Source organism: Opisthocomus hoazin, chromosome 5 (assembly GCF_030867145.1).
Source record: "Opisthocomus hoazin isolate bOpiHoa1 chromosome 5, bOpiHoa1.hap1, whole genome shotgun sequence".
NCBI lineage: Eukaryota > Metazoa > Chordata > Aves > Opisthocomiformes > Opisthocomidae > Opisthocomus > Opisthocomus hoazin.
The window spans coordinates 81,497,267-81,523,575 of record NC_134418.1 but is presented as its reverse complement, the minus strand read 5'-3'; the positions used below and the strand labels follow the sequence as shown (position 1 = coordinate 81,523,575).

General features: G+C 42.9%; 1 protein-coding gene across 1 annotated transcript in view; it reads right to left on the bottom strand.

Annotated features, from left to right (window-relative positions):
* MTMR7 (myotubularin related protein 7) overlaps window positions 1–26,309 on the bottom strand; it is a 50,911-nt gene that overhangs the window by 6,670 nt on the left and 17,932 nt on the right. Inside the window, exons 3-11 of the mRNA XM_075421915.1 lie at window positions 25,450–25,612; window positions 21,633–21,790; window positions 19,164–19,292; window positions 15,616–15,750; window positions 10,466–10,598; window positions 4,984–5,093; window positions 2,888–3,013; window positions 2,065–2,114; window positions 163–363 (exon numbers count right to left, since the gene is read on the bottom strand). Of these exons, the coding sequence (XP_075278030.1) occupies window positions 163–363; window positions 2,065–2,114; window positions 2,888–3,013; window positions 4,984–5,093; window positions 10,466–10,598; window positions 15,616–15,750; window positions 19,164–19,292; window positions 21,633–21,790; window positions 25,450–25,612 (1,205 nt within the window). The remainder of the gene's footprint in view (window positions 1–162; window positions 364–2,064; window positions 2,115–2,887; window positions 3,014–4,983; window positions 5,094–10,465; window positions 10,599–15,615; window positions 15,751–19,163; window positions 19,293–21,632; window positions 21,791–25,449; window positions 25,613–26,309) is intronic.

The following is a 26,309-nucleotide window of genomic DNA, read 5'->3' as shown; positions in this document are numbered from 1 at the left end:
TTTTCAGTATTAATCTGCGTTGCCAGAAGAGGACAGCCAAGAAGGCTAGGCCGCACCTGACGAAAGCACCTGCATGGAGGCTGGCGAATGTCTGCCTCCTCCACACGCTAGCACCCACGGAGCCCACATGCAACCCTACTGCGAAAGGCAAGGCTTGCGTACTTCAGCTCTCGCCTCTCCTTCTGGCTGTTGCACAGGAAATTCCCAAACTGGCAAGAATAGACGTGATGCTGTATGTGGATGAGGAATCTCTCGTTGAATTCAAAGGCACAGGGAAACTGTTCCATTAACTGCCACACACACTCGATGAACTGGTCAATAACAGGGGAGATCTCCTTCGGATCGCCATCTAAATTGCCGTACCTGAAACAAGACAAGACACTTTCAGTTATAACCTGAAATCCTCGGAAAACTGAATTAACGCTAACAAAAACACCCCCTCACTGTTAGCATACAAGTTACATCACAGGCATTGATTTCTAAACCCTCAACTACTCGTGTATTTTTCACTTACAAAAACGATGCGAGATTCATGGAGCAGAATGAAGGCAGAATTTATCAAGGACAAACAAAAAAAACCACATTTACAGGTGTCTCGTTGCCTCACAGCTCCTAACCGCAGGCTGCTGCAAAGCCGTGTTTTAATGCTATTAATATAAAGTTACACCACAGTAACATAAGTCACCATAAGAATGACTGCAATGACTTTACAAACCTATCTTGGACCATCTCTCAGCGGCAGGCCCTTGCCAAAACCAGAAAACTGGGCAGGAGAGGAACAGAATAACCTTGGCAGCAAACAGTTTAAAGCTGCCCTCTCTTGGTGAAATTTTTAGAAAGTGGGAAGTGTTTTAACACGCTACTGTGTATGTGAAGTGAATATCAAATTTTCTATCTATAAAAATGTCTGTAGGAACCACTTGCAATGGGGTACGTTGAAGAACAGGAGCCTGAAAATATAAAACACATAGAGGTAAAAAAATATTTTATAAGTCTATGTAATAGTCTAATAATTTTTCTGCTTGTCGTGTGTGTGTGTGTTGTATGCGTGTATATATATATATATAGATCTATATATGATAACTAAGTGGAATTCATAAAGATATAAAATGGAAACCTAATTCTGTTACTATTATGCATCACAGAGGATATAGCAATATTGTGCTGCAAACGCAGGTTATCCCTGGTGATCACATTTCATAATGTCTTTCACCACTGATAACAACAGACATCTGACAGTACCATATTAAATGTATTCATTCCTGCTGGAATTTCACAGGTGGTGTGGAGCTGCACAGTTTTACTGGAAGTTTTGTTGGGTTTTTTTGAAACTGGAACATAAATTTATATTCAAATCAAGCATTATAATGTAATTAAGCTCCAAAATAAGAATTGAGTTTTATGGTTTTACAGAAACTAAAAGGAAATACAAAAAAGAAAGAAAATGTGGAAAGTTATTCTTGTTTAAATAAATGAAGTCTTGAAACATTTTCTTTACATTATAGCATTTACATAATGGCTGTACAAAATAACTTGTCCAAATAGACGACTTTTTGCTTCCCTCTGCCTGACATTTTTGAGCCAATCCTTCTGTTATCGTTAGAACAGAGTGTAACAGGAAGAGTGTATTTTCCTTAACAGACTACTTGCAGACGGGCCTCAGACGAAGTGCTGTCCTGGAAGCCGTAGCCTTGCTGAGCAGGGACTGACGGGGGGAATCTGGGTGCTGCTGAAAGGTCTGCTGGGGTCCGAGGGGATTTTGCAGCCACAGACAAACTGCTTAGCTCTCATGTGGGTCTCTCAGCGCTCGGAGCAACTGCAAGACCAGCCCTCAGGCTTCCCAAGAGCAGTCTTGGAGTGCATATATAAGAAAAAACTGATAGGAAAATATTTCCCTTTGATTTTTCCATGCAGCTAAATTATACGGTAGGAGAAAAGGGTACGACCGTTTCCTGAGGGCATTCTCTTGATGTGCTTTGAAAGGCAACAAAGAAGTAAAATGGGAATGGCAGCAGATGCTGACTAGATAAAAACAGAGAGAGAAAAACCTTAGCGCTGCCTTACCTGTGGTTAAATTTGTGACCAAAGGAAACCCAGTCTTTTTCAATCAACACCTACAATGAGAATATGGCATTCATTGTTGTGGAGCAGAGCTGACACAAGTTGAAGCAGGCAGAAGAGTGGTGTAAACAAGCAGTATTGGAATCCCAGTTATTTCTTAGAATAAGCAGAAAAATGACGAGCAAGAATGATGTAAGCAAGCGGTATTAGAATCCCAGATAATTTTTAGAATAAGCAGAAAAATAATGAGCGCTGAGCACTGCCGCCAGCTTGAAGAGAAAGCAGCACTCTCCGTGGCTGCAGCTAGGATGCCAGTGTTTCAGCACAACTCCAATTAGCTTGATTCATCATTTTCTAAGACAAAACCTAAAAACATCTCAAACATCTTTTTAATGTGTGACCAGTAACTTGATCAGCATTCCTAGATGCTGCACCAGTGCTGATTTGCTTGGGAAAGGAACAGATTGTCCAATATTGCGATCTAATGTCAAGGGAGCACACACTTTTGACACTCAAAACTTTGCTAATCCCTGAAAATTAATACAAATCCTTGCTTGCATGAAAGCTCCTTTGTCTGCAAGAAAGTTTCTTCGTCAAGGTTAAGAAAAAAAAATAAATGGGTGCCCAACTGATCCCCACCTTTGAAAACATTTCGTACAGAAACTTAAAGGTTGTAACTTGGACAAATAAAAACCTCCCTTCCGACTCTGGAAAAAAAAAAAAAAAGGTCTGTTTAAGGAAAGTTTGTTCTCCATTAAAAACAAAGATACTCGTCTTAAATGATGCCATCATATTTTATTTACTCTGTGGAAGAGAGCCTGCTTACCATGAATCCCTTCATAGTTCTGTAATACGGATCCAACAGAAGGCTCGCGACAGAGCAAACCTGGGCTGTCCTATCCCAGCCATCAGAGCAGTGAACAAGCACACTCACACCTTCCTCAGCCACAGCCTAAGGACACAGAAAAAGTCAGAAATTTCACCAGCAGGGAGAAAGGCGACGGTAAGAGAGGAACAGAGAGACAGCGCAATACAGAGAGTCTTAATTTGGGAACTGGGAAACCCTGGGGGTTTTTTATTCTGCCACAGAGTTCGTGAATTATGTTGAAATGTATGTCCTCTCATTTGAAAAGCCTTAATCTCCTCCCACCCCACGCAGTATGGTGGCTGCAGCATCGCCTGTTCATGCTCCACTACAGGAGGAGGTGGATCTGTCTCAGTTAACATCCATCCGTCCGTCCGTCCGTCGGAGCGGACGGCTCCCTGGAGCAGGTTCAGGGGCGGTCAATGCTCTCACATGGCAGCAGCAGAACATTGCAACGTAGCTCTCCGTTCCTCATCTTGGCGGTAACGTCGGTAACAGCAATGTCTGCTTCCGACACCAGCGCTAGCGCCAGCATCGCCACAGCACACTGCACGGCACCCGATGGCGTTTGTGGGGATGCCTGGCAGTGGTAAGCGTCCATACCTGGTTAGCCAGCTTCTGTCAGTATCTTTAATGTAAATCACTGGGGAGAGAGCATCCCGTTTTAGGCATCGACACATAAAGGAGAGATCATGCTGAGCTCTCCAAAATCTGGTATTGCGTTATTTTTGAAAATTGAGGGTTTGGGGTTTTTTTTAAATTCTAAAGGTTTTGACCTTTGTCGTTTCCAATGAGAACTAAATTTAGAAAGCAGAGAAATAAAATAGGTTAGGAAAGATCCTGCTTATAAAAACAAGCATTTAAGTTTGGGCTTAATAGGGAACAAGGAATAATAATAAATTATCTATGCTTATCTCAAGAGACAAGGAAGTTCTACCAAAATAGAACTTTTGTGGGCAGGAGACCAACAACTGGGAACTGGGAACCGTACAAATGAGAACGGGTCAAAATCCATGTCTGAGGAGGCACGGGGCCGGCAAGCACACGGACAAAGGATACATTTTTTTGAACAGTATTTTAAGACTAGCCACTGGGGAAAAGTTGGCAAGAGCTCATGTCAACAGCCTGATTTCTAGAAGCTACTGCAAGCTAGTAGGGCCAGGAGAAGTAACAACACGTGCATTTATCCCGCAGGTGCTGTTCAGGTAGGAAGCTGCGGTTGCCTGCTGAGCAGGAAGAAGCGAAGCAAGAGAAGCGAGCAGGCACTCGGGAGGGAAACCCTGGGAGTTTCACCCATACAGTCGTATGCAGCAGGTCATGCGAATAAAACGGCCTCTAAGAAACTGTAATAGTAATCTCAGAAATAAGAACTGAAACAGTAAAAGGCAGAGCACGAGAAAGGGGGTAATAAAATTAAAACTACTGTTGGTAGATAACAAATATCTGCATTACTGTGGGTGGGATTAGGAGAAATGTTTTCTTATCAAAGCCAACAACTGTTTTCTGAAACAGTTCTCAAGTGTGTAAGAGTAAAAACTGCAGAGGGTTTGGCCATGGTAACACGCAGAAGGTGGTTTAGGAGGTGAATTTTGTTGGTCGCTAAATAACTCGGAGGGGTAACTCAGTGGGTAATATTCCTGTGTTACAACTACCATGAGAAGGAGCAGTCCTCGAACAGAAACCTTCAACAAAGAAAATGTCCCGAAACCAGTGGAGGAGGCAGGGGAAACGGGGAAAGCAACAGTGACAATCGCTGCTGGGGAGAAAAGCAAGGACTGTCAAATACCTGGCATAACGAGATACAGGTTAGTACAGGCTTTGGTACCTTTGCTTTCTGCAGTGAAAAGAACACAAGCTTTTTTTTACCATATTAGCAAAACGTCCACACGACAGCACCCAAGAATCATCTCTCCTCACATACAAAGCATTGCAAGAGGGGTTTTTTTTCCAGATGCAACATCAGTGAACAGAACAGAAGTTACCCACCAGCAGAGAATTTGGTCCTCACTTTCTGTATCTGGTTAGTCCAAGTTTTGTTCTCATTTTACACACTTTACCTTTGCAATAAACATGCCAGCGTCCATAATGGCTTTGATATGCTTCAGCCAGCCAGAATTTTCTAGGCCCCACAGAAAGTCACTCATTGAAGGCGATTTCAGCTCACAAACTGCAAAATAAGCTGCGTCTTAAATGTACAGTAATTACAGTCCCTTCAGCTTTCACTGACTGTTCAGCCTGAGAGGTGTTATCCGCGGGGTAAACATCCAGCTTTTGAAAAGGATGGCTACTTCACAGCCAAGCTTTGATGCTGAAAAATAAGGATACATTTGAGAAATGGGGCTGGGTCAAATTTCACCCATATATTGATTTAATTTGGAAAGACAAGCCGTTACAGAGCCTGCTGCAAACAGTTTATCGCATGCATCCCCTGTGCAGCACGGATTTTCCAAAATTGCGTTGGGAGTGAAGTTTTCAAAGCCCTGAGAAGGGATCTTAACAATGAGGGCTTGGAAACGGAAAGCACACGACTCCTGCTGTCAGGACGGGCAGCCCCAAGCCCAGCCTGCAGCACCACCGGGGCGATGGGCTTTGGGCTAAAGCGATTTGCGCGACAGTTCTCCGTTCCTGAACAAAACCTGGTTAAACCTTCACTGGTAGCCAGAAGGCATCCCGATGGTGAGGAAAAGATGCAATTCTTTAAGTAAAATCTTTTCCTGAAAGCTTGCCATGTTCTATGCCAGGTTTAAAGAAAAAAAAAAAAATCTCCCAGTTTTTACAACATGAAGTTTCTATCGTGCTGTATCCAGGGGTCTAGTTTTTAATATTACAGTTTGTGACATCAGAAAAAAAAAAAAAAGCAATCAGTATCTAATTCAGGTATCTCAATCCAGCAGCAAACAAATACTCAGCAATAGATGCAATCTATTTTCAAGAGTGAGATACTAAATTCACCACATAAACAGATTACACATTTGTTTTGATCCAGGTAGAATTCTACGTGTGTGACCTGTGAGTTAATAATGTCTTAGCAGGTCTCTTGTCCTCTGGAAATCATCTAAAAGGCTCAGTTAAGTTTTTTGAACCATTATGACCAGTTGCAAAACTTCTATTTCCTTCAAAGTGGTCAGAAATTAATTTTACAAGCTAAATTTGGAGTTTATACCTGGTCTGAACGTATCTGACTATCTTAACTCTGTTCAATTCAGAGGCAAAATAGCCTACTGTGTCCATCCAAAGTCTTGCAATCTGTGTACATAGGGCCTCTTCCAGATGGTTATTTTAAAAGTCATTTCTGAAGGATATTTATAAAAATGCGTAGATAGCCGCGCTGGAAGCAAACAGCTTTTCACATGATTAATGCTCCTGCGCAGATGGAAGCGTGACCAATTAGTAGCTGAATTCTGGCTGAAGCTGCTGTCTCTGTTTACAAAAGCCCAAGGTAAGGCTGGAATAGTGCTTTGCTCCTTCCCACTACCAAATTCGAGTCAATATTTGCCGACCACTTCACTGAGCAAAGTTCAGACTGTCCGAAAGGCACACACTGTGAATTTCACATGATTTGGGCTACCGATCTGGACCTTCATACTGAGGTCAGTTATGAATTCAATGACGAGGGTTATCCTAAGGGGAAAAGGCATTTCCATCTCAACAGAAAAGGGACCGTTTCTTGGAGAAACAGGACCTGCTGCACCCGCTGTGCAGGCACAGGAAAACCGAGAGCCCCTGGGCAGGGCACCACAGGGTGGTGCTCCCTTCCCCAGGAGGGGAGGAAGAAACGGGGCGGAGAGTGGAAACTGCCTCTTCCACCAGCAAAAGTACTGGGTGGGGGGAGGCTGCACCAGTTCCTCTCTTTCTGGCAGGACGGCCATAGGTAGAGGAAGGAGTAAATGCTGTGGGCCAAACCTCTCTCTCTGGCTGATCAGTCGCTGAAGTCCAAGGATCAGAGCGCTGCTCTTACATCAGCGACTACTGCTCCTGGTAGGAGGGGAGGAGAAGCTCGTCTCTGCTGTTCAAATACAGACAGGGAGCATGTGGGATCATCATGTTTTAGATTGGATATCAGGAAAAATATCTTTACTAACGAGTGGTCAGGCATTGGAACAGGCTGCCCAGGGCAGTGGTGGAGTCCCCATCCCTGGAGGGGTTCAGACAACATGTAGATGTGACACTTTGGGACATGGTTTAGCAGGCATGGTGGTGGGACTGGAACATCTCCCCTACGAGGAGAGGTTGAGGGAACTGGGCTTGTTCAGCCTGAAGAAGAGAAGGCTGCGAGGGGACCTTATAAATGCCTACAAATATCTGAAGGGTGGGTGTCAGGAGGATGGGGCCAGACTCTTTTCAGTGGTGCCCAGCGACAGGACAAGGGGCAATGGCCACAAACTGAGGCACAGGAAGTTCCGTCTGAACATGAGGAAGAATTTCTTCCTTCTGAGGGTGACGGAGCACTGGCACAGGCTGCCCAGGGAGGTTGTGGAGTCTCCTTCTCTGGAGATATTCAAGACCCACCTGGACAAGGTCCTGTGCAGCTTGCTGTAGGTGACCCTGCTTCGGCAGGAGGGTTGGACTAGATGACCCACAGAGGTCCCTTCCAACCCCTACTATTCTGTGATTCTGTGATTCTGTGTTGGGTTGATGGTTGGACTTGGTGAGCTTAGAGGTCTTTTCTAGCCTTAATGATTCTGTGATTCTATGATCATCTCAACGCACAGCAAACGGGGGTCAAGTCTTGGCTGGCCCCTGGATGTACGGCAAAGCTCGCCCATCACAAATACCGAACAGCAGCCTCAGTCAGCCCTCGAATCAATCTCTGCAGAGAAAAGTCCTTGTGCAGCACTTCCTTCTAATACTAAAAATTGTTTCAAGGAAGTTGTGCACAGGATCAAAATTGTCACAAGTATCTTCACATATACCTCTCTCTAAATTGAAGAAAAAATATGTACCAAAGCAATATGAGACAGCAGAGACAAAAGTAAAAACGTTTGGTTGGTTGGTTGTTTTTCTGGAAGGAAATCCCAGCATGTTGAAATGTGTTTTACTTCCAGAGTACAGTCAAATCTCGACATTTTTTGCATATTATGAAAAAATTCTCGTTATCTTACAAATTTCATCATTTTATGATGCTGATCTATTTCGCCAAAAATTACCATTATACAAGAATAAATACATATTAAAGTTGAGATAAATAAAATTGCTGGAATTAAAGTCAGTAAAATTGCAAAGCTGAAGCCAATTTTTTTACTTACTCAAATAAATTATTTACATTATTATAAGCATAAATGAATGTCTTCAGCTTTTTCCTAAAGAAACATCATTGAAGTGGCAGGGGGGTTGGAACTAGGTGATCTATAAGGTCCCTTCCAACCCTTACCATTCTATGATTCTGTGAAATGAACATATTCCTACTATAAGTGCATTTTCCAACGGAAAAGTGAATAATCAACTTTTGTTCACATTTCCTCAGCACTGGAAGTGATTTTAAATTGTATATTGAAAATAACCTGCGGTCTCTCACATGAAAAAGATTCTCCAACCCTCACTTCTGCTTAACTCCAGTCAGTTGAATAGAATTGCCCTTGCACTCCTGCAACACATCAGACGCATTATGCCTTGCGGTCCCCTTGCCTGTGCTGTATACTTCTGAGCAACAAGACAGCACACATTAAACTAAAATCCGCTTTCATCAGCCTCATTTGTCTTTTCAAAGGTTTTTATGTGCCTTATAACATCTCAAACAGATCACGAGCGGCAGACATATTTTGTAATGTTTGCAGCGTAATGTGGTGTTTTACCCTAGAGATTCACCTGGGTACGTCTAAGTACTCCTTGGTAAAAATTTAAAGCCCCATTAAGTGTATGTTGTCATCGTCCTTGGCAGCCTTTTTGGTTCTGGATCCCTTTGTATGCACAAGTCAGGTCATAAACACCCTTTTAAAGGCCACCGGAGAAACAGGTGAAGGGACACTGATGCAGATAGAAAAGGAGAAAAACTACACAACCCCTTACATGAGAAAAGCCCTGCTTGTACACTGAAAGTCAAAAGATTATAAAAAAAAAAACCACCCATACTTGAAAGCCTCAAGTACTTGAAATCATGGATTTAACCTCCCTAATTTCTACTCTTATCAGCCAGGAAGCTAATTGTGAGATTTCAACAGAACAAATATAAGACCTATGGAAAAAGCAGATGTTTTGAGCATCTGGCTCATTTAACAATAGCTGGTAAGAAGTTGTGCCCCCCAAGCAGCCTGAAGCGTTAAATGTGTTAGAAATCACCTCAGTCCGTGTCAGTTTGGGCCAAGGGCCTGTCTCGGGAAGTTCTGGCTCAAAGACAGTAGACAGCCCTGTCCCGTGCAGCCAGGCTGATTGTTTACTATTTTAACTTTGATGGTCTCAAGCTGACCAAGTAAAGGGACAAGTTTATTCGCCCGGCCTCTCTCCTGGCCAGACAAGACTTCACAGTGAACTAAAAATCCTTCTGTTTTCCTTCCTGAGACCCTTAGACCAAGGAATTCAGTAAAAATATGCCATGAAGAGAGCGACTGTTTTACCTGCATCACACTTCACTGCCGGTTTTTGTAAACTGCTGTAATTTGAAAACAGAGCACAGCTCTCCTGCCATGGAAAACGTAAGCTCTTCTTAGATCTAAAACTCACGTTTGCATACAGGCGATGGGAGAGAGATAAAGAATAAAAGAGCATGGGCAGAGCGCCCAGTCAAGACCAGCTAGATCAAGCTGATCCGGCAGGTGACAGAAGGTGTTGGTGATATACACGAAATAAATACTGAGACTGTGTGGAGTGGAGGGAGCACTAGTTACTATTTGCTTGTTAAAAATCAACAAGCCGTTGAGGGTCGAGGATGGCGTTATTTACCCTTACTTTTTTCCCAGCAGGCCTCTAAACAGCAATGCAACCCAAATGTTAAACGGCGGTACAGGTGTGCTCATTTATACAGGGATAAGCAATTATAAAGCAACTAGTATTAATTTCCATGGGATTATGAAGGTGCAGAATGGTTGCACCCATTGACTGTGAGTGTCGTAAATAGACCTGATGGGACATGCTCCGTATGGGGCATCAGTAAGCTTCTTTTAAAAGTCACAGTCTAAAATGCACGGCTACCTTATTGACCACATACAAAAATCAAACCTTATGTTTTCTGAGCTTGAAGGAAAATTTCTGTATTTTTCACTAGCACCAAAGCCAGCTGTAAGTGAATTTTTTCATTATACCATCAAACTATAAACCACAAAAGAATACGCAGTAGAAGTAAGGTGTATTGAAGTCAAATGAATTTTGTCATTGAAATAAACGATATCTGGATTTTGCCCACGTAACAAGGTGTTTGCACAATTAGGAAATCACCCCCGGTTACGACGATGCTCCGTTAGCAGCAGGCAGCTGCGTGCAGCCACCACGTGCAAAGCTCTCTTTTCGCACCCGCTTTCACTGCCGCTGTTGTCAGAGCAGTTATCCTGACTGGTGTGGCAGAAGGATCAAACCTTTCCTCCAGTTTTCAATAAAGAAGAGCATTACCTTCAAGCATTTTCTGCAGACTGTTTCTCATGACGTGGATGTTCTCGATGCCTATGAATTGAAACTTGATGTTGGAGTAGTTGTCTTCATTTTCATACCCCTTTCCTGCCGCTCTGTTCGCCATTGCGTTGAGCTGAAAAAATTAGGGAAAACTGGATGAAAACCAGTAGCCAACAACTTATTTTCAAAACAAAGCTAGAGGGATTTCAGTCAGGCAGAGGTGGGAAGCGTTTATCCCAGCGTCCGCACGACGGGCAAGGAGTGGGGGCTCCCTGGAACCTGTCGCAAGGCACTGGGCTGCTGGGGCTCCGACCTCCCACACCCCGAGCCAGACTTCGTTGGTGAGGGGAGACACAAACACACACAGCTCCTCTGCAAGAGCATAAAGGTTGCAGTTTGTTTTCAAAAGGCTATTCTGATTTTATCATTAATCAGCATTATGTTCGCTAGCAGAACATACCCAGGAGGTGGCAGTGTCTTCTCTGCCGTGCTGCTGTTTCATCGCGCCTGTAAACTTTGCCCAAATTGCTGTGTTCTACTGCTCAGATCAGCCAAGAGTGGCTACAGCTCACTTCTTTGAAGCTTGGAATAATGAAGAGAGAGTTTTTTCCAAAGTTTATAGTATCTTGGCTCTAGGTGTGTGAGACCACAAAAGATTTGAATTGACAAAATTACCGCAAATATTTTTCCTCTGCGATAGAGTGCTATCAAATATTTTGCAGTGCTTCTGCAAAAAATACATTCAGCTGGAAGCTGGAGTTTTGCCTTTGAATCTGTTACTTGCTTTCTGGCATGGGAAAGTCACTAAATGCTTCTTTATTCTGTTTTCCCATGTGTAAAATTAAGGGGGGTTTTAATGGCGTTCTTTCCCCCCTTTTGAGATTCTTGGGGGAAAAGAAAACTATCTGCCAAGCCCCTTATGCCAAATTTTGATCTGTGGGCTGAAAACTAGAGCTGATAGAAATGAATTAAGTACTTCTACTTTATTACCCTATTTTTTTTTTAATTTCCTATAGCAAAAGCTCTCTGTCCAGTAGAAAGAAATTGTCATTTCGCATGAAGCCCCTGCTCTTCAATGAAATGCACGCTGGAAGGCCGGCGGGCCTTCGAGCTTCCCGAGAAATACGAAGGCTCCAGGAGCAGCAAAGCGGCCCACCTGGCAGAACCTCCATGCCTCCAAGCACAACTGGCAGCATCTGCTCAGGGAAGATTTAAGAAATAAAGAACAATGGATGTTGCACGTCCAGACTGGAGGGCACTAACAAAGCCTTTGGAGAGACCGTATGAGGTATCAGTCGGACAAAACGGGACCCGCCTTCACTGCAGCGAGAGCCAACGCTCAGGAGCAATCGGAACAAAGTACCCCTGCAGCATTGCCTAGGGGATGGGAGGCTACACGGATAACTCTGTCTCCAGTTGATTTCCCAGCATCGCAGGCAGTACTATTGATCTGCTGCTTCTCTGGTCACTTCTGGAACTCACAATAAGATGCTTCAGTACTCGGCTAACGGTATCACAGGGTGTACAAGAATGTGTCTCTTCCTGATCTCCTCCACCCCAAACACACATACTCCTGATATTCAGTTTTAATTTGGAGTCGAATGCATGCGACTGAGCAGGACTGATTGGCTGTCTGCTGCCAGCTCATCTCCAACTAAGACGAACAAGTCCAGCTCTTTTACGTCACGTGTCAAAATAGGTTTCCATGGACCAAATTTGACTTCTTCCAACGGAAACAGCTAAAGACCAAAAGCTTTTTATGCCATCATAATTTCATTTTAGAGATATAAGCAAACAGACAGGTGAGCCTGCTTTTGAATTCTTTTATTCTGCCCAATTTAGTATGTGAAGGAAGGGGATTTTTCCCATCTTCACACTTTCTAGTGTGTCCATGCCCGTGAGCAGAACTCGGCAGTAGGAATACACAGTTATATTTGTGGACCACCATTGGGAATTGAAACTTTGCTTGAATTTCATGATACAACAGAAGCAGCCATAGTCTAAGATAGGAACCTAGGCAAAACCCCAGCATTTTTCGTTTACTCAATTGGTGTGTAAAATTTGTTTTAACTTGCAGTATGCAATTCAGGAAAAAGTGCAGGCAAAAAAAAAAAAATCTTGTCTATCAACAAGCAGCCTGCTGATGTTTTGACTATCAATGAAGAATAAAAAACATGTACAGCCTGTGAACAGCATGTCCTTTAAGGACAGAGTCCTCAGTGGGACTTGCTAGAAAGATCTGAATTATCTGCTGAATCCTAATCCTTCTCTTTTGAAGTAGACATCAGTGTTCTAGCACAAACAAAATGAAGCAGTCTCTGCATTAGCATATGGCTTCAGGAAGAAAGATCTGTACCCACGAGACTAAGCCACCACAAGTCCCTGAAACCCTAAACGAAAACCATCTAGCCCTTAAATGACCTAATCCTCAGTACAATAATGCTATTAACTGTCTTTGCCACAGAGCAATTTTATCACAGAAAGCCTTTATTAAGACAGTCTGAAATAGCCCTCTTTAAAAGCAAATAAATGTAAGGTTAAATTTGCAAGGTTCTCTGACACTCATTTATTTTAAATATTGTCAGTTGCCAAACTTTGCAGCTGCCACAATATTTACTAACAAGTTTTCCACATCACCTACCAAAATTCCATCTGTTGCTCTGACAGCAGTTGTTGCACAGCTCTCTAAATTGTACCCATCCTCGCTTCATCTCCGTGAACACGAGGAGACGACCTCTGACGGGAACACATCTCACTCGCCAGATTTCCTGGCATTGTCTTTAAGGTGCAGGATAACCAAGTCCTGTCTTGTTATAAAGAGTTATAGAACTAATTCGTTTTACCCATAAGCAGTGAGTTTATAGTAGTTTCTTCTGTAAACACATAGAGGAAGGGGAAAATGAAGGCAGGCAGTAGCCGAAGTAAAGCTCTGCGTACGGTCATCCTGGTATAGCTAAAGGAAGCGGAAACAAAGCTTTCTTCCGCAGCCAAAGCTTTTGTTTTGAAGATTATCAAGCACAATGAGTGACAGCTTATGAAGAGCGCTTGAGAATGCTGAATTCACTGGCCCATCAGTATCCATCATCTTTGCAAGGAACCAGCTCTGATGAGAGCAGAGGCAGGTAGTTTTTTAGCTTCCTACAGCGGTGGGAAACCTTGCACCAGACTCGATAACGTACCTTTGCATTTGATAAAGGTTCCCTGAGGAATGCCAGCTTGCACTGATACCTATCACTTCTTACACGCTCTAGATTTATGCATGCATTAGGAGCTGCAAAATTAACTGTAACAGCTGTAACAAGGCTGTATTTGGCACCTGGGGTCACAGGAGCTCTAGAAAATGAGTCCACTCTTCTAGCACAAAGAGAGAAAAGTAGGAAACTGTGCATACAAATTTCTTTACAGCAAAACTTCTTTCTTTTTCAGAGAAATTCAACAAAACCAAACAGTTTTCAGCTGCTGACTGGCTCCTGAAGAAGCCAGAGTTGCTGGAAATACACCATCGTTGATGACTGAGTGAGCCGATTTCACTCTCTCCACTTAAAGTACAGGCTCTTCTCACGGCACGCAGGAGGTGCCTCGCCAAAGCCATTTACCAGAAAAGTTTACAGGATGGCACTTTCTTGGTTTTACCTTGCAAAACATCATTAATAGACAAATCAGTAAGTGTTTAGCAATAAATCCCATCAGTGAGCAACCTTCTTAATTATGGAAGAGTACCAATACCATCAGCCAGGAAATGCTAAGCTATAGATATTATCGCTTACAGAAAATTGTTAAACAAGCATTATTTAGGCAGCCAGGTTCGTACTTCCTATCCAAAGCCTGCCCTGAACACAGTTGTACCGATCCTTTCCTAGGGCTGCTTCGTTTTCTTCAGGACCATGAGTAAGGTGGTACCATCCTCCTCTTCCCAATAAAAAAGAGGGAACGGAAGGTCAAAGGAGTCACCAGATTCCAGAGGGCAGGGAGACATCCTGAGGCCCTCATTTTCTGGCTGCTGCCTCCCGTTACAGCTGTGAGCACTCAGCACTCTCCCACCAGCCCCCAGGTCTTCAGTCAATGGCCAGCCAGCCAGGTTCCTCCTGTCCACTCCAGCTCCACCAGCTTTGCCCTTCCTCACTCCATCCCTCGTGTTTCTCAGCTTTAGCCGCCCTGCGCTTTCAGGCTCTGTCTCCCGATCTCAGGATGCTGAAACAGCCTGCTTGTTCCTTTTCCTTGAGCCTTTGCTCTCATTTTTCCTTTTCCCCTGCTATAGCTCATCCCCTATCTACCAGGGATTTTGTGGAAATTTGCCCCTTTGGTTTCTTTTCTTCAGATGTTTTAGTAACTTTGACAGGGAAGCTACTGATTGCGTAAGAAAGTATCTATTGCTGCTTCCGCCTCCAGACCCCGAAGCCCATCTAGTGCTCATCACCTTGAGCTGTTTGCTAGCATGCCAAATCTGGACACGAGGGGTTTTTAGCTTCCAACCTCTTGCAGATCATTACTGAGTTTCTGTGTTTCTGCAAAGCGTGTTTTTTTTCTACAGCTTTTATCTTGGCCAAAGATTTTAGTCAATTATAGAGATATGGAGTCTGTGATCACTATTTACTGTATTTCAGATTCTCTCTCAAAACACCAAAGTGCTGGAGATATTCAAAGAAGGTCTCCTCAATTCTTGTAACCTCAGTAAACGGTCTTTTCCTTAGCCTTGTGCAGAGGTTGTTGAAATTTTCCCACTTGCAGGAGAAATCTTGCATGGAAAATTTCGGTATAAGCAGGCACAGGTTTGTAATATTATAAACAACTGTAAATTCAGTTTTATAATAGGAATTATTTTTTGCTAGCCTCATCAGTAATATAGTTACTGATAGCTCCTCTGTGGGTGGAAACTGTTACTCTTCCAAGTTACTTACTTTTCTGTATCTTAACATTTTGTTAAGAACAAAAAAGAGAAAAGCTCAGTGTAAAGAAAAAAATTCTCCAAGAGAGAAAAATGTGAGCAAGGTTCCTAGTTAAGATTCCCCCAATAAATTCTGATTTACCTGTGGCGTTACACAGGTGCAGCTAAGATCAGAAGTACAGTCAGTCATTTGGGCTGCGCATCTTCCCTAATGCATTCAGCCCAGGCTCAGTCTTGCTATGTGCAAGAAATTTAATGCACTTACTTTGGGACGAGTGTCAACAACGTACAGGAAATCGCTTCCTGGATTTGCTTTTCTAATGGCCTGGAGCATCTGCTCATCCTCAAGGCACCGAGCACTGAAGCCAGATAAAGGCTGGCTGCTTCTACATATGGATGCCTGCAGAAAAACAGACAAACAAACAAACAAAAAAATCATTGCTATTAAGCAGAAATAATTTATCATCCAGAAGCATATGCAAAAACAGCTCATCAGATGTTTTCGTAGGTGTACTGTTACATGGGAAGGGCAGAATGGTAAAACTAATTACACATTAATAAACAAATTCATTTTTAAAAGGCAAGGAAATATTAAAACAATACAAATCCATTGGCCCGGGTCTAGTCTTGAATCCAAGTTTTAGAGCTACTTTAAATATAGTATTTCCCTCATGTGGAATAACTCGTGAAAGGTGGTCTCTAGAGGAGGTGAGGAGTACAATACTGTGATCATAATGTAAAAAATTTATGTATAACATGAATAATGGGTCCTTTTGCACCGTCACTCTCACCAGTGATAATGCTGATGACACCTAACTTGCACCAATACACGCTTTACTAACAGCCTGAGACACCACAAGTCCAGGAAATAAAAACAGGTAACGTGCATCTGGATCCCTGGTGTGGTGCATTGCTAGCACTGCCTCTGGAGAAAGACCCGACTGCGTGGGAAGTGGCTTGGGCAGCCTGACGCCCGGAGGACAGCTATTGAGCAGTGCTGTGAAGGAGGAGAAGACCTTCTCCTCGGACTCATCAGGCTCAGACCTCCAGATGAAACTGGGGAAGAAGGAACAGAATGCGAAATGGGTGAGCAGGGAGGTTTTCACTCCTGCTGAGTAGAGGGCAGCTAGATTTGTAGCGGGCAAGGGGCTAACCCATGCACTTTCTAAGCACTGGACATAAGCATGAAGAGAATCTGCCTCCTGAAGGTCATGGCCCGTGCAGACTGCCCTACAGATTATTTATTACTGCGAGAAGGGGACATGCTCATTTTCAGCCAAGTCTTTGAACTATCAGTAGTTAGTCAGTAAAACATGAATCTTTAATACAGAAAATTTGAATTGTGTGAGAGCCTGTTCATACTCTGTTAACAGTTTTTGCAGATGGATTATTAGTTATCTGGAGTCTCACTTGCTGATTAGCACACATTCCAGTGATTTAATATATGCTTATACCTCCTTTGCATGAAGCAAAAGGTACATATGAATGTGTCCACAACCTGTCATTTCAATGGAAGGAAGACATTTCTCTCTCATCCATGGTGTACCATACACAAGGCAGGTATGGTCCTCAAGATTAAGGTTAAAGTTAGGGTTGTGGATGAAGTTAGCATTCAGGAAAGTACAGGCTGGAGCCCGTTACATGATATCATCCTGGAGGCCCAAAAGGCTAAGGCATCTGCTGGCACCAGTGTGAGAGAGTGGCTAGTCTGTCAAGTTAGGCTTGGGGTTAAGATCATGGTTAGCCCCAGCTTAAGAAACAGCTGCACTGCCAGCTGCAAAACCAGGAACATGAGCTGACCTAGTGACCATTAGATATCACAAGTGAGAATCATTACCCACGATATCTGCGAAGAGATCACCTCCTGCTGACCCAGGCCAATTGGTTAGAATGAGCACTTTGTCTGTAAAACTTCTTGGGGATATGTTTAAGAGCAAGGCAAGTGATGAGGTCATGCTTTGCTATTGCACAAGCTCAACAGAGAGTTCCAGAACCTGATCTTACCATATTCACACAGATCCTGTCAGATGCAGAGTAAGGTGCCACATGGTCATTGAATTTGTCAGTACCAAAGAGCTATGGGAAAGTTCTGGGTATGAAAGATGGAATGAGTGGCACCAGTCTCCCCTGCATGCAGCAGACTTCTTCCCAACCTGCTGTCACCATAGCTGTTCAACATCTACCACCACAAATCTTACCCCACTCCTGCCCATTACTCTACTAGCTGGCTACTCATGCCAAGCTCCAAACTCAGAAGGAGGTATTGCCTCCAACATTCCCAACCCTTTTCCTAGCCCTTTGAACCGTGAAGGATCCAGAAGTAAACACAGTACTTCAGATCCTGGTGGTCTGAACCCTAACCTGAACTCCAACCACAACAGGGAAAACACTTGGGCTGAAACCGTGAAACTTATCCAAACTGGATCACTATATATTGGAATCTAGCTGATCCCTGAGACCTTTTTTTCACTGAGGTTTGGAAATGTCCAAGTGTTTTGAATCCTCGATATCTACATTTGGACTTAGTTGAATATGCAAAGTGATTAACTTTGAAGATTTTGTCCCTAATGAAATACTAAATTAATATACAATTTCTGCAGAGACTGTGTTTACTATCTAAATCTTCCTATCCTCGTGTTTTGTTGTCAAATTCATTGATCTTTATGGAAGCAGAATTCTGATGAAATAAGGGGTAAAGAAGGAGCCAAAATAATGTCTCGTTCCTTCCTTCTGAAGCTAAAACCTATGATAGGGGCTGCTGTAAAGAGAAGATTTCCATGGAGACCATAGCTTACAATTCCTGCTTGTGACATCCTACGGAAATATCTCCCATCCTGCACGGCAGTCTCTACAGACAGGTTGTAGTCCCACACCAGCTCCATCTCTTAGGAAGTCCTGGCCACCCCCAGCCCTAGGGGAGACCTCTCGATGCATTTGCCAGTCTGGGACTGAAACAGGAAGAGGTATTAGACACATGGATCCTTTGCGAGGACAAAGGGGACACCATCCTCCTAACTGGAAATGACAGCTGTGCTGAGCCAGTGCCTAGGGGCTGGGACACAAATGTAAAAACACCCAGTCCACGGGATCCTCAGCCCAAGGGTCTGCTTTACGTATGCTGCCAGAAACTGAAATGCAAATAGTCTAGGTACAGGGCTTTTTCCAAATGGTTACAGACAAGTGAGGCAGTTCTTCACTCAGCCCTGAGAATATCCGTCATAGAGAGAAGGTGGCATTCCTTGCTCTTTCAGACATGGAGGGTGTCTTCAACAAAGCCATGACGCGCTGCTCAGCCAAAATTTGCTACCTCTTTCATCTGTCCTTTTTGGATCCATTCACAGATCTTTTCTTGAAAGGCTACTCTTGATTCTCTAATCATCACAAGTCTTTCTCCTCCTTGACTTGCTCTCAGGCTGTGGCTACCAGATCCCAATTCGCTCTGTTCCCCTCCCAGTCACCTGCTAAGCTGCCTGCTACTGGCCTTCACTCCTCTGCCACCTACATTTCAGGACCTCTTGTACTACACCTCTTCCCTGTGATACAGGGATCGCACTTTTTTGTGTTAGCTGGATGACGAAACTGCGTTTCAATGACTTCATTAAATGCCTGTTAATGAATTAACCATAATTCCGGAGTCTGCCCATATGCGCAAACCACACTCGCCAGACTACACTAACCATCTTCTTTTTTTTTTTTTTTTTTTTTTTTTTTTGTAAAATAGTCACTGATTTCTTCTTATGAAAGCTTACTGGAAGAATTATGACAGCAAGGCCAAAAGAAGCAAACACTTCAAAGCTACAAATTCACACTTACATTGTTATCCTTGCAGTAGTAGGAAAGAGCTGGGAAACGCCTTCGGCTCCGAAATTTAGAGCTCCCCACTATGATGTGTGCAGTCGCAGACTTTGGTACATACACTTCCGTAGGATAGGAGTCACAGACCTGTGAATGGAAACTCTGCTTATTTGGCCTACGAAATACAAGGAACATTAGCCATCTCCACAGCAAAAACAAAACACCAAGGAACTCCAGTCTCAGGGAATATTCCGTCATTATTGTAGACACACCACCGACATTTCTCAAGACAGGCTTTTGAAGCTGGAAAGTATTAATTCTGACTTACAGACGGCAAAACTGAACCAGAGGTGTTGAAGGGCTGTATTTCCAAATGATAATTCATGCTTCGTTGAGAACAGACAGGTATAACACACATTCATACCAGAAAAGGTTCATCATTATGTACAGCAAAGTTGCATTTACAGCTGTGGTTTCCTCTGTAGCAGAATTCGGAAGTAAGGATGGGAGTGGGTGAAGGTCCCTGTGTTATCATGGGAGGGGACAATAGAGCCAAATTTTCCAGCAAATGTGATAATAAAAAAAAACAAACAACAATAACAAAAATAGGGACTTGGAGAAATTATATGAATCCATATGAAATGAGGATACCAAAAGGTGAGCAGCCTTGATGATGCCTATCACTTCTGCAGTGAGACTGCAAAAGAGCCCAGAAGTTCCTCTGGAGAGAAGTGGGACCACAAACAGGGTCCTGGTCAAACTTCCTTGTCCTGATTGTGCCCGGGGCATTCTGGCTGGGGTCGAAAGTATATCCAGTATCTCCCTGGGACTTTCCGAGATGACTACAGGAATTAGGAAGCCCAGGAAGTAATTAGGTTCTGAGAGAGTCAGAGATATGTAACGAAGGAGAAAGAAAAGGAAGGGCTTGTGGTTACAGATGCTGCTGTGGTAAACTGGGTTTTATTCATGACACCATTTTTCCTACACTTTATCTTAAAAGACGTGAAACATTTTTTCTGCGTCTTTCAACAAAAAGAAAACAAACCCTGACAGCACATTCAGTCTTCTCTGAGAACTTCTTTAACATGGGTACGCTCCAGCAACAGAGCCAACGGAGTGCATGGACAAACTTCCTTCAAAAATACCAGGAAGATATATGACCTGTCAGATGACTGTGAAAAGCCCTAACAGTCAATCACAGAGGCTTCAAAAGGATTGTGAGGATAGTCAGTGAGGAAAAAGTATTGCCAAATTCATGATTTCAAGTATTTTTTTTCTTAAAATGACTGTGCAGTAATTTTATATAACTCTACATGTCAGGAAAACGCTCATTCAGACACATAACATTAGGTGTGATTTCAGCCTCTCCCCAGACAGCCAAGTACTGAAGTTTAAAACACTGTGGACATGTTTTCTGTGCCTCATTTCTACATATGTTAAACGAAGACACGTCCTTTCTCCCACTTTCTTTGTGCTTGTGTGGTGCAGCTGACACAGCACAAGGATGGGATGCCATCCAGAGGGACCTGAACAAGCTGGAGAGATGGCCCCAAGTGAACCTCATGAGGTTCAACAAGGCCAAGTGCAGGGTCCTCCATCTGTGTCGGGGCAACCCCTGCTATTAACACAGGCTGGAGGATGAAGGGATCGAGAGCAGCCCTGTGGAGAAGGACTTGGGGGTACAGGTGGGTGAAAAGCTTGACATGAGCCACCAATGTGCGCTCGCAGCCCAGAAGGCCAACCGTATCCTGGGCTGCCTCAAGAGAAGCATGGCCAGCAGGTCGAGGGAGGGGATTCTGCCCCTCTGCTCCGCTCTGGTGAGACCCCACCAGGAGTCCTGTGTCCAGCTCCGGAGCCCCTAGCACAAGAAGGACATGGATCTGTTGCAGCAGGTCCAGAGGAGGTGACAAAGATGATCCGAGGGCTGGAACACCTCTGTTATGAGAAAAGGCTGAGAAAGTTGGGGCTGTTCAGCCTGGAGAAGAGAAGGCCGTGGGGAGACCTGATTGCAGCCTTTCAGTACCTGAAGGTGCCTGTAGAAAAGATGGGGGAAATATTTTCAGCAGGGCTTGTTGCGATAGGACAAGGAGCAATGGCTTTAAACTAAGGGAGGGTAGATTTAGACTGGATATATGGAAGAAATTTTTTATGATAAGGCTGGTGAATCACTGGAACAGGTTGCCCAGAGTGGTGGTGGAGGCCCCATCCCTGGAAACATTCAAGGTCAGGCTGGATGGCGCTCTGAGTAACCTGGTCTAGTGGAAGATGTCCCTGCTCACTGCAGGGGGGATGGACTAGATGACCTCTAAAGGTCCCTTCCAACCCAAACCATTCTATGATTCTAAAGGGTAGAAGAACTGCGCCTTACTACATGTGTGTACAGCACTGAGCACAGAGGGATCCTGTGTCTAAGCCTGACAGTAGCCCGCAGTCAGGCTGCTGATTTACTTCACAGACAGCCTCTGCAACAGAAAAATCACAACTCACTCCGTAGTCCCGGTTTACGTCGCTAATCTGCCAATAGTTGTTCGGGATACCCATCCGATTATATTCTTCATCGAGGTCCACAAGCTTCCAGCCTTGTTCTCGTTCTTCTTTATCTAATTTTGGATTGAACGAGAAACAATACAGCTCTTCGTATTTCACTGGAAAAGAAAAAGCCAACAAACAAAACCAGTAAACCACTTCAGATTTCTCCTCCTGAAATCACACTTCAAAACCAGAACTTGGTGTTGTCCTTGATGTAGTTTCTTTTAACAGTATGCTTTGCTATACAAAAGCACATATCCTAGTTTAGAACTATTTTTCAGTCTACTTTGAAAGTGCTGTGCTGTTTTGTTTCTTGCTTATGTTGCTATATATGTGCCTTAGTAGTAATATTGCTTAAAATATACTGTTCTGCTAGACCTCTGCTGAATTGTGAAAGCCTCCCCCAGCACGAAGACAAGATGTCGGTGATACTGTGCTTTCAGCCAAAGAAAACTGCAGTCAGTGCCAGAATAAGCACTTGTTCTGCAGAAGAATTTGCTGGCCAGAAGTACCTTAGAAGTCCCTTTATTAACGTAACATCTGTCCTGTGGCAAAGACAGAAGATCTGGACAATGGACTATGCAGCACAACCTTCCAAAAACGAACTAACTCAGAAGTCTTTGCCCCTAAATAGGGAAGTTTCCAACAGATTCAATGAAAGCTTATTTCTGGAGACTGCAAAATTCTCTCCTTGAATTATCAGCAAAGGCATTCGAGATACAGATGTTGTAACAGCATGAAAATAGCATGTGTGACACCAATCATTTTATCATGACCATGAAATCGTTTAAGTAGCTATGCCACCTGTCACCCTCGGTCAAGGTCCATAAAAGAAAATTTGCTGGTGCTGGAGTTTTAAACTTTTTTTAGGAGTATATCTGTGTTTGTGCTAATGAGCATCTTAATGCTGATGACCAATGCAGCCAGACACCATTAAACGCCAGCTGTCACTGCTTCGAAGAACTATTCAGCATATACCTTGACATTAACGTTCCCATTGATACTTACAATATTGTTATGAGGGTGTGTTTCATTCTGTTGTTCTAAGTTCCTTAAAACTTTCTGACCAACGCATTTTTAACCTTAGAACTGAAGTAAATCACAAGCCGAGTCCTCTCTGGTTTCATAGTTCTCCACTGATACACTTGCTCCACAATATATTTTTAACAAGATCAGTAAATTTAAATACTACACTTTCTTTTCTAATAATATATACCTAATAAACAGAGTCTTAGAATACTACAGTAAGGACCTTGCAGCTATAAAAATAATAACCACAAAAATAACCTCAATATTAACAATAATAAGGCTCCCAGCTTTTTCTATATAAATTCTTTACTTTTATTTTGATTATGTCTTCTAAAGGTTTAATTTAAGTTACATTTTGCTTTTTAAAATTTCATTAAATTGATTGTATATACACACACATACAAAAGTATGAACACAAGTAAAGAAAATTTCATGTTACCTCTGTCAGGAAAGTACTGAAAGTTAACAAAGTCGTGAGTAAGGAGAAAGGAAAGAACGATTTTCACATTGACAGTATAAACTCTGTATTCTCTGATTTCAAACTTCTGGCATGGCACAGATTAGGAAGACAGTCTGGTTCATTTCTCATCTGCTAACATAGAGTTTTAGCATAATCCATAAATCCCGTCTGAGCTCTTTTTAATAAAGTGCTGTTGGGAGTGATCTGAGCTCTTGTTTTCACTGTTTTGTTGTCAGAAGCACCTGGATTTTCTTTCCAGCTGGACCTGCTGTTCACAGGCACATGGGAAGCCTTTAAAAATCCACCTATTAAAACACATCCAGCTTATTTAGGACTGAAATCTGCCTCAACATTACAAGTGTTGGTATCTATAGGCGGTAACAAAAACGTTCAAGTGTCGATAGTCAGCGCCCTAAAGCTCAGTTATCACCTCTTTGCCAGTACTTATGGGACCTGCCCTAATCTTTCACAGTTGTTTTGCGCCTGCAATCCTGCTATTACACCTGTTACAGCTGTTACGGTCAGCTTGTTTCACAAAATGGCTTAATTAAGCCAAAAGGCCGAATTCAGTTGACAGCTTAACCTTGTTAAAATGCTATTAACAACTAACAAGAATAAAATCAAACACAAATTCACTCCTTTAGCGTAAGCAGGACATCAGATAGCATACAATATACTAAGGCAGTACACAAAATGGGCTTCACTCAGACTCCCCTGTGGCAGAATGAATGAAAAGAAAAGGCAGAGATTGGAAAATAGAGCCTGAATGCATCAAATTTTCTCCTCGTGGAGTGAAGCGTACCTTCTATAGCTGAGTAACTGTATCACCTAAAGAAATCTCAGCTTTGTGCCCAGACAAAATGGCACATCAGGGCACTGTCAGGGTACATGTGGCTCAGCTTGCAGTCGGAGCCTTCTAATTTTAAGCAAGCAAGATTTTATCCTGCCTCACACGAAGATCAGATAGTTTGCTGGCGAAGGAAAACTACTGTGCAGCTGAACTGTGCAAAGAGCGAATTCTACGCTGCTCTTATTGCACCTCCTTCATTCGAACCTCCTTGCCCATTGCAGTCTGCCACTGAACTTGTCTTCCACAGCTATTCTTCCCTTCGTGGCTGCGTATGCCCGTATGGAAGCGTCCTGTTCTGGTGCACTGCAGTGCGCACACCTCCTCCCGGCTCCAGGGAAAGCGCATTACGGAATCGCATTCCTTCCAGCACGCACGAACACGTACTTGCAGCTGAGGTCCATGGAATTAATCCAGATTTACATCAGCAGAACCACTGACTGAATTTGTCTCATTGTTTTTAAATTTCTCTGATTACTTTCGTCTTTCATCACCTAGCATATCAAGTTACATTTGCTGCCGTTGCGTATTACTACTACTAGTAGCCTAATTATAGAAGGTACTTTCTAAAGTTTAGTGGCTGTTCTGGCTGATTATGCAATTTTTTCCCCCTCTACAGAGTAGGTAAAACTGGTGTTCTCCTAGCAAGATACAAATTAAAGCCAATGTTGTCAGTTTTTGTACAGACTGGTAAATCTTTTCTTTGCATACTGTTAAAATAATAGTAAAGGACAGCGGTTGGTGCTGTATTTATACAGTTATAATTTAAATTAAAGAGTCTGGTTCTTAGAAAGTAGCTATAATGCAGAGGATCAGATGTTGGACTTCACTGCAACATTTAGATTTTCATTGAAAAAAGGAAAGATTTCAAAAGGATTTTGATCTGAATTCAGAAATTCGAAAAGGGCACATTCAAAACCTAAATAATAATAGGCCAAAACACAGTTAGTCAAGTGGAATAAATCAACTACTTACTGCAAAACCTTTCACTGATTTTAAGAAATTTATGCACAGCACAGAAAGGGAAAATTCAGACCTTGACCTGACCACTAAATTACCACGAGTTTTTTGTCACAGCAGGAACATGAAAATTCCCTGGTTTTAGCAACTCCTCAGTATTTTCCTAAACTCACACTTACACAAGGCATCCAGCAAACAACAGTTACATGTAAAATAGCTTTGTAATATCCCCTAGAGTATCATTTTCAACAAAAGTTTATGATATACTTTATGGAATGAACTACTTGTTATAATGTGCTTTCTTCATTGCTCCACAAGTGATTATTTTAATACGCTCGACCTTTTCTCTCATACCACATCGCTAATGAACACTTTTTTCTTAAACTGCAAAGGACAAAGATGCATAGTTACATTTCTTCCATTAAGTTCTCCCTCTTTGGGATGAGGATTGACTTCTGTGCCATGTTTCCTTCCCATACCTGGTCGTGCCAGACGTATCAGAGATACATAAATGTCATGGCAGTCTCGTTCCTGGGGGATGACCAGCTGGATGACCTGGAAGTTCTTGCAGCGGATCAGCAATGGGCAACCAGTAGCAGTGGTGGCCTGCTTCTCGATAGCGGAAATTTGACTGTGAAGGACCTGTGTGAGAATTTAAGACAGTTATGCCAAGTGATTCAAATCTTTAGGAAGAAAAATAATTCTTTGGAATGATGGGCTAGGGCAGGCACAATAGCTTCCTCTACTGTTTCAGAGAATCCCCGCCCTCCTCCTCTTGTAGCTTTGTTCCCATCTCCAGCTTCAGGCTCAAGCAGTGACTGATACATCACCTACAGACAAAGAAGCGCTTCTGGAGTGTTTCAGCTGCTCAGACATTAGCCTGGTCATGCTGTCCAAAGCTTTTTGTTTGTTTGCTTTAGTGGAAGCTAGCGGTTGTTGGAAAAAGAGCTCTTTTCATCTGTCTGCACAGTGAAAAGATCAACCAGCACCAGTTAGATCAGGCTAAAATGCTGGGCCTCCTCATTGGCAGAATGGTACTTCTGATATAATTTTAAACACTGCATCAGATGAGATGAAACGTCACAATAAAAGTCAGGAGGGGAACAGTGGGACCAAAAGAGAGTGGAGTTAATATTCAGTACAAAAATGGACAAATGATTCATAAATAAGCTACATAGAAAAGTCTCAAATGGTATGACACTGGAGGTATATCTGTACCTATTTATATACATGCAACATATGTTATCGATCCATCAGAATAGGTAACTCAAAAATACTACATTATGTAAAAAAAAAAACAAAACCAAAAACAAAACAAGAAAATCACTGATCCAGCACA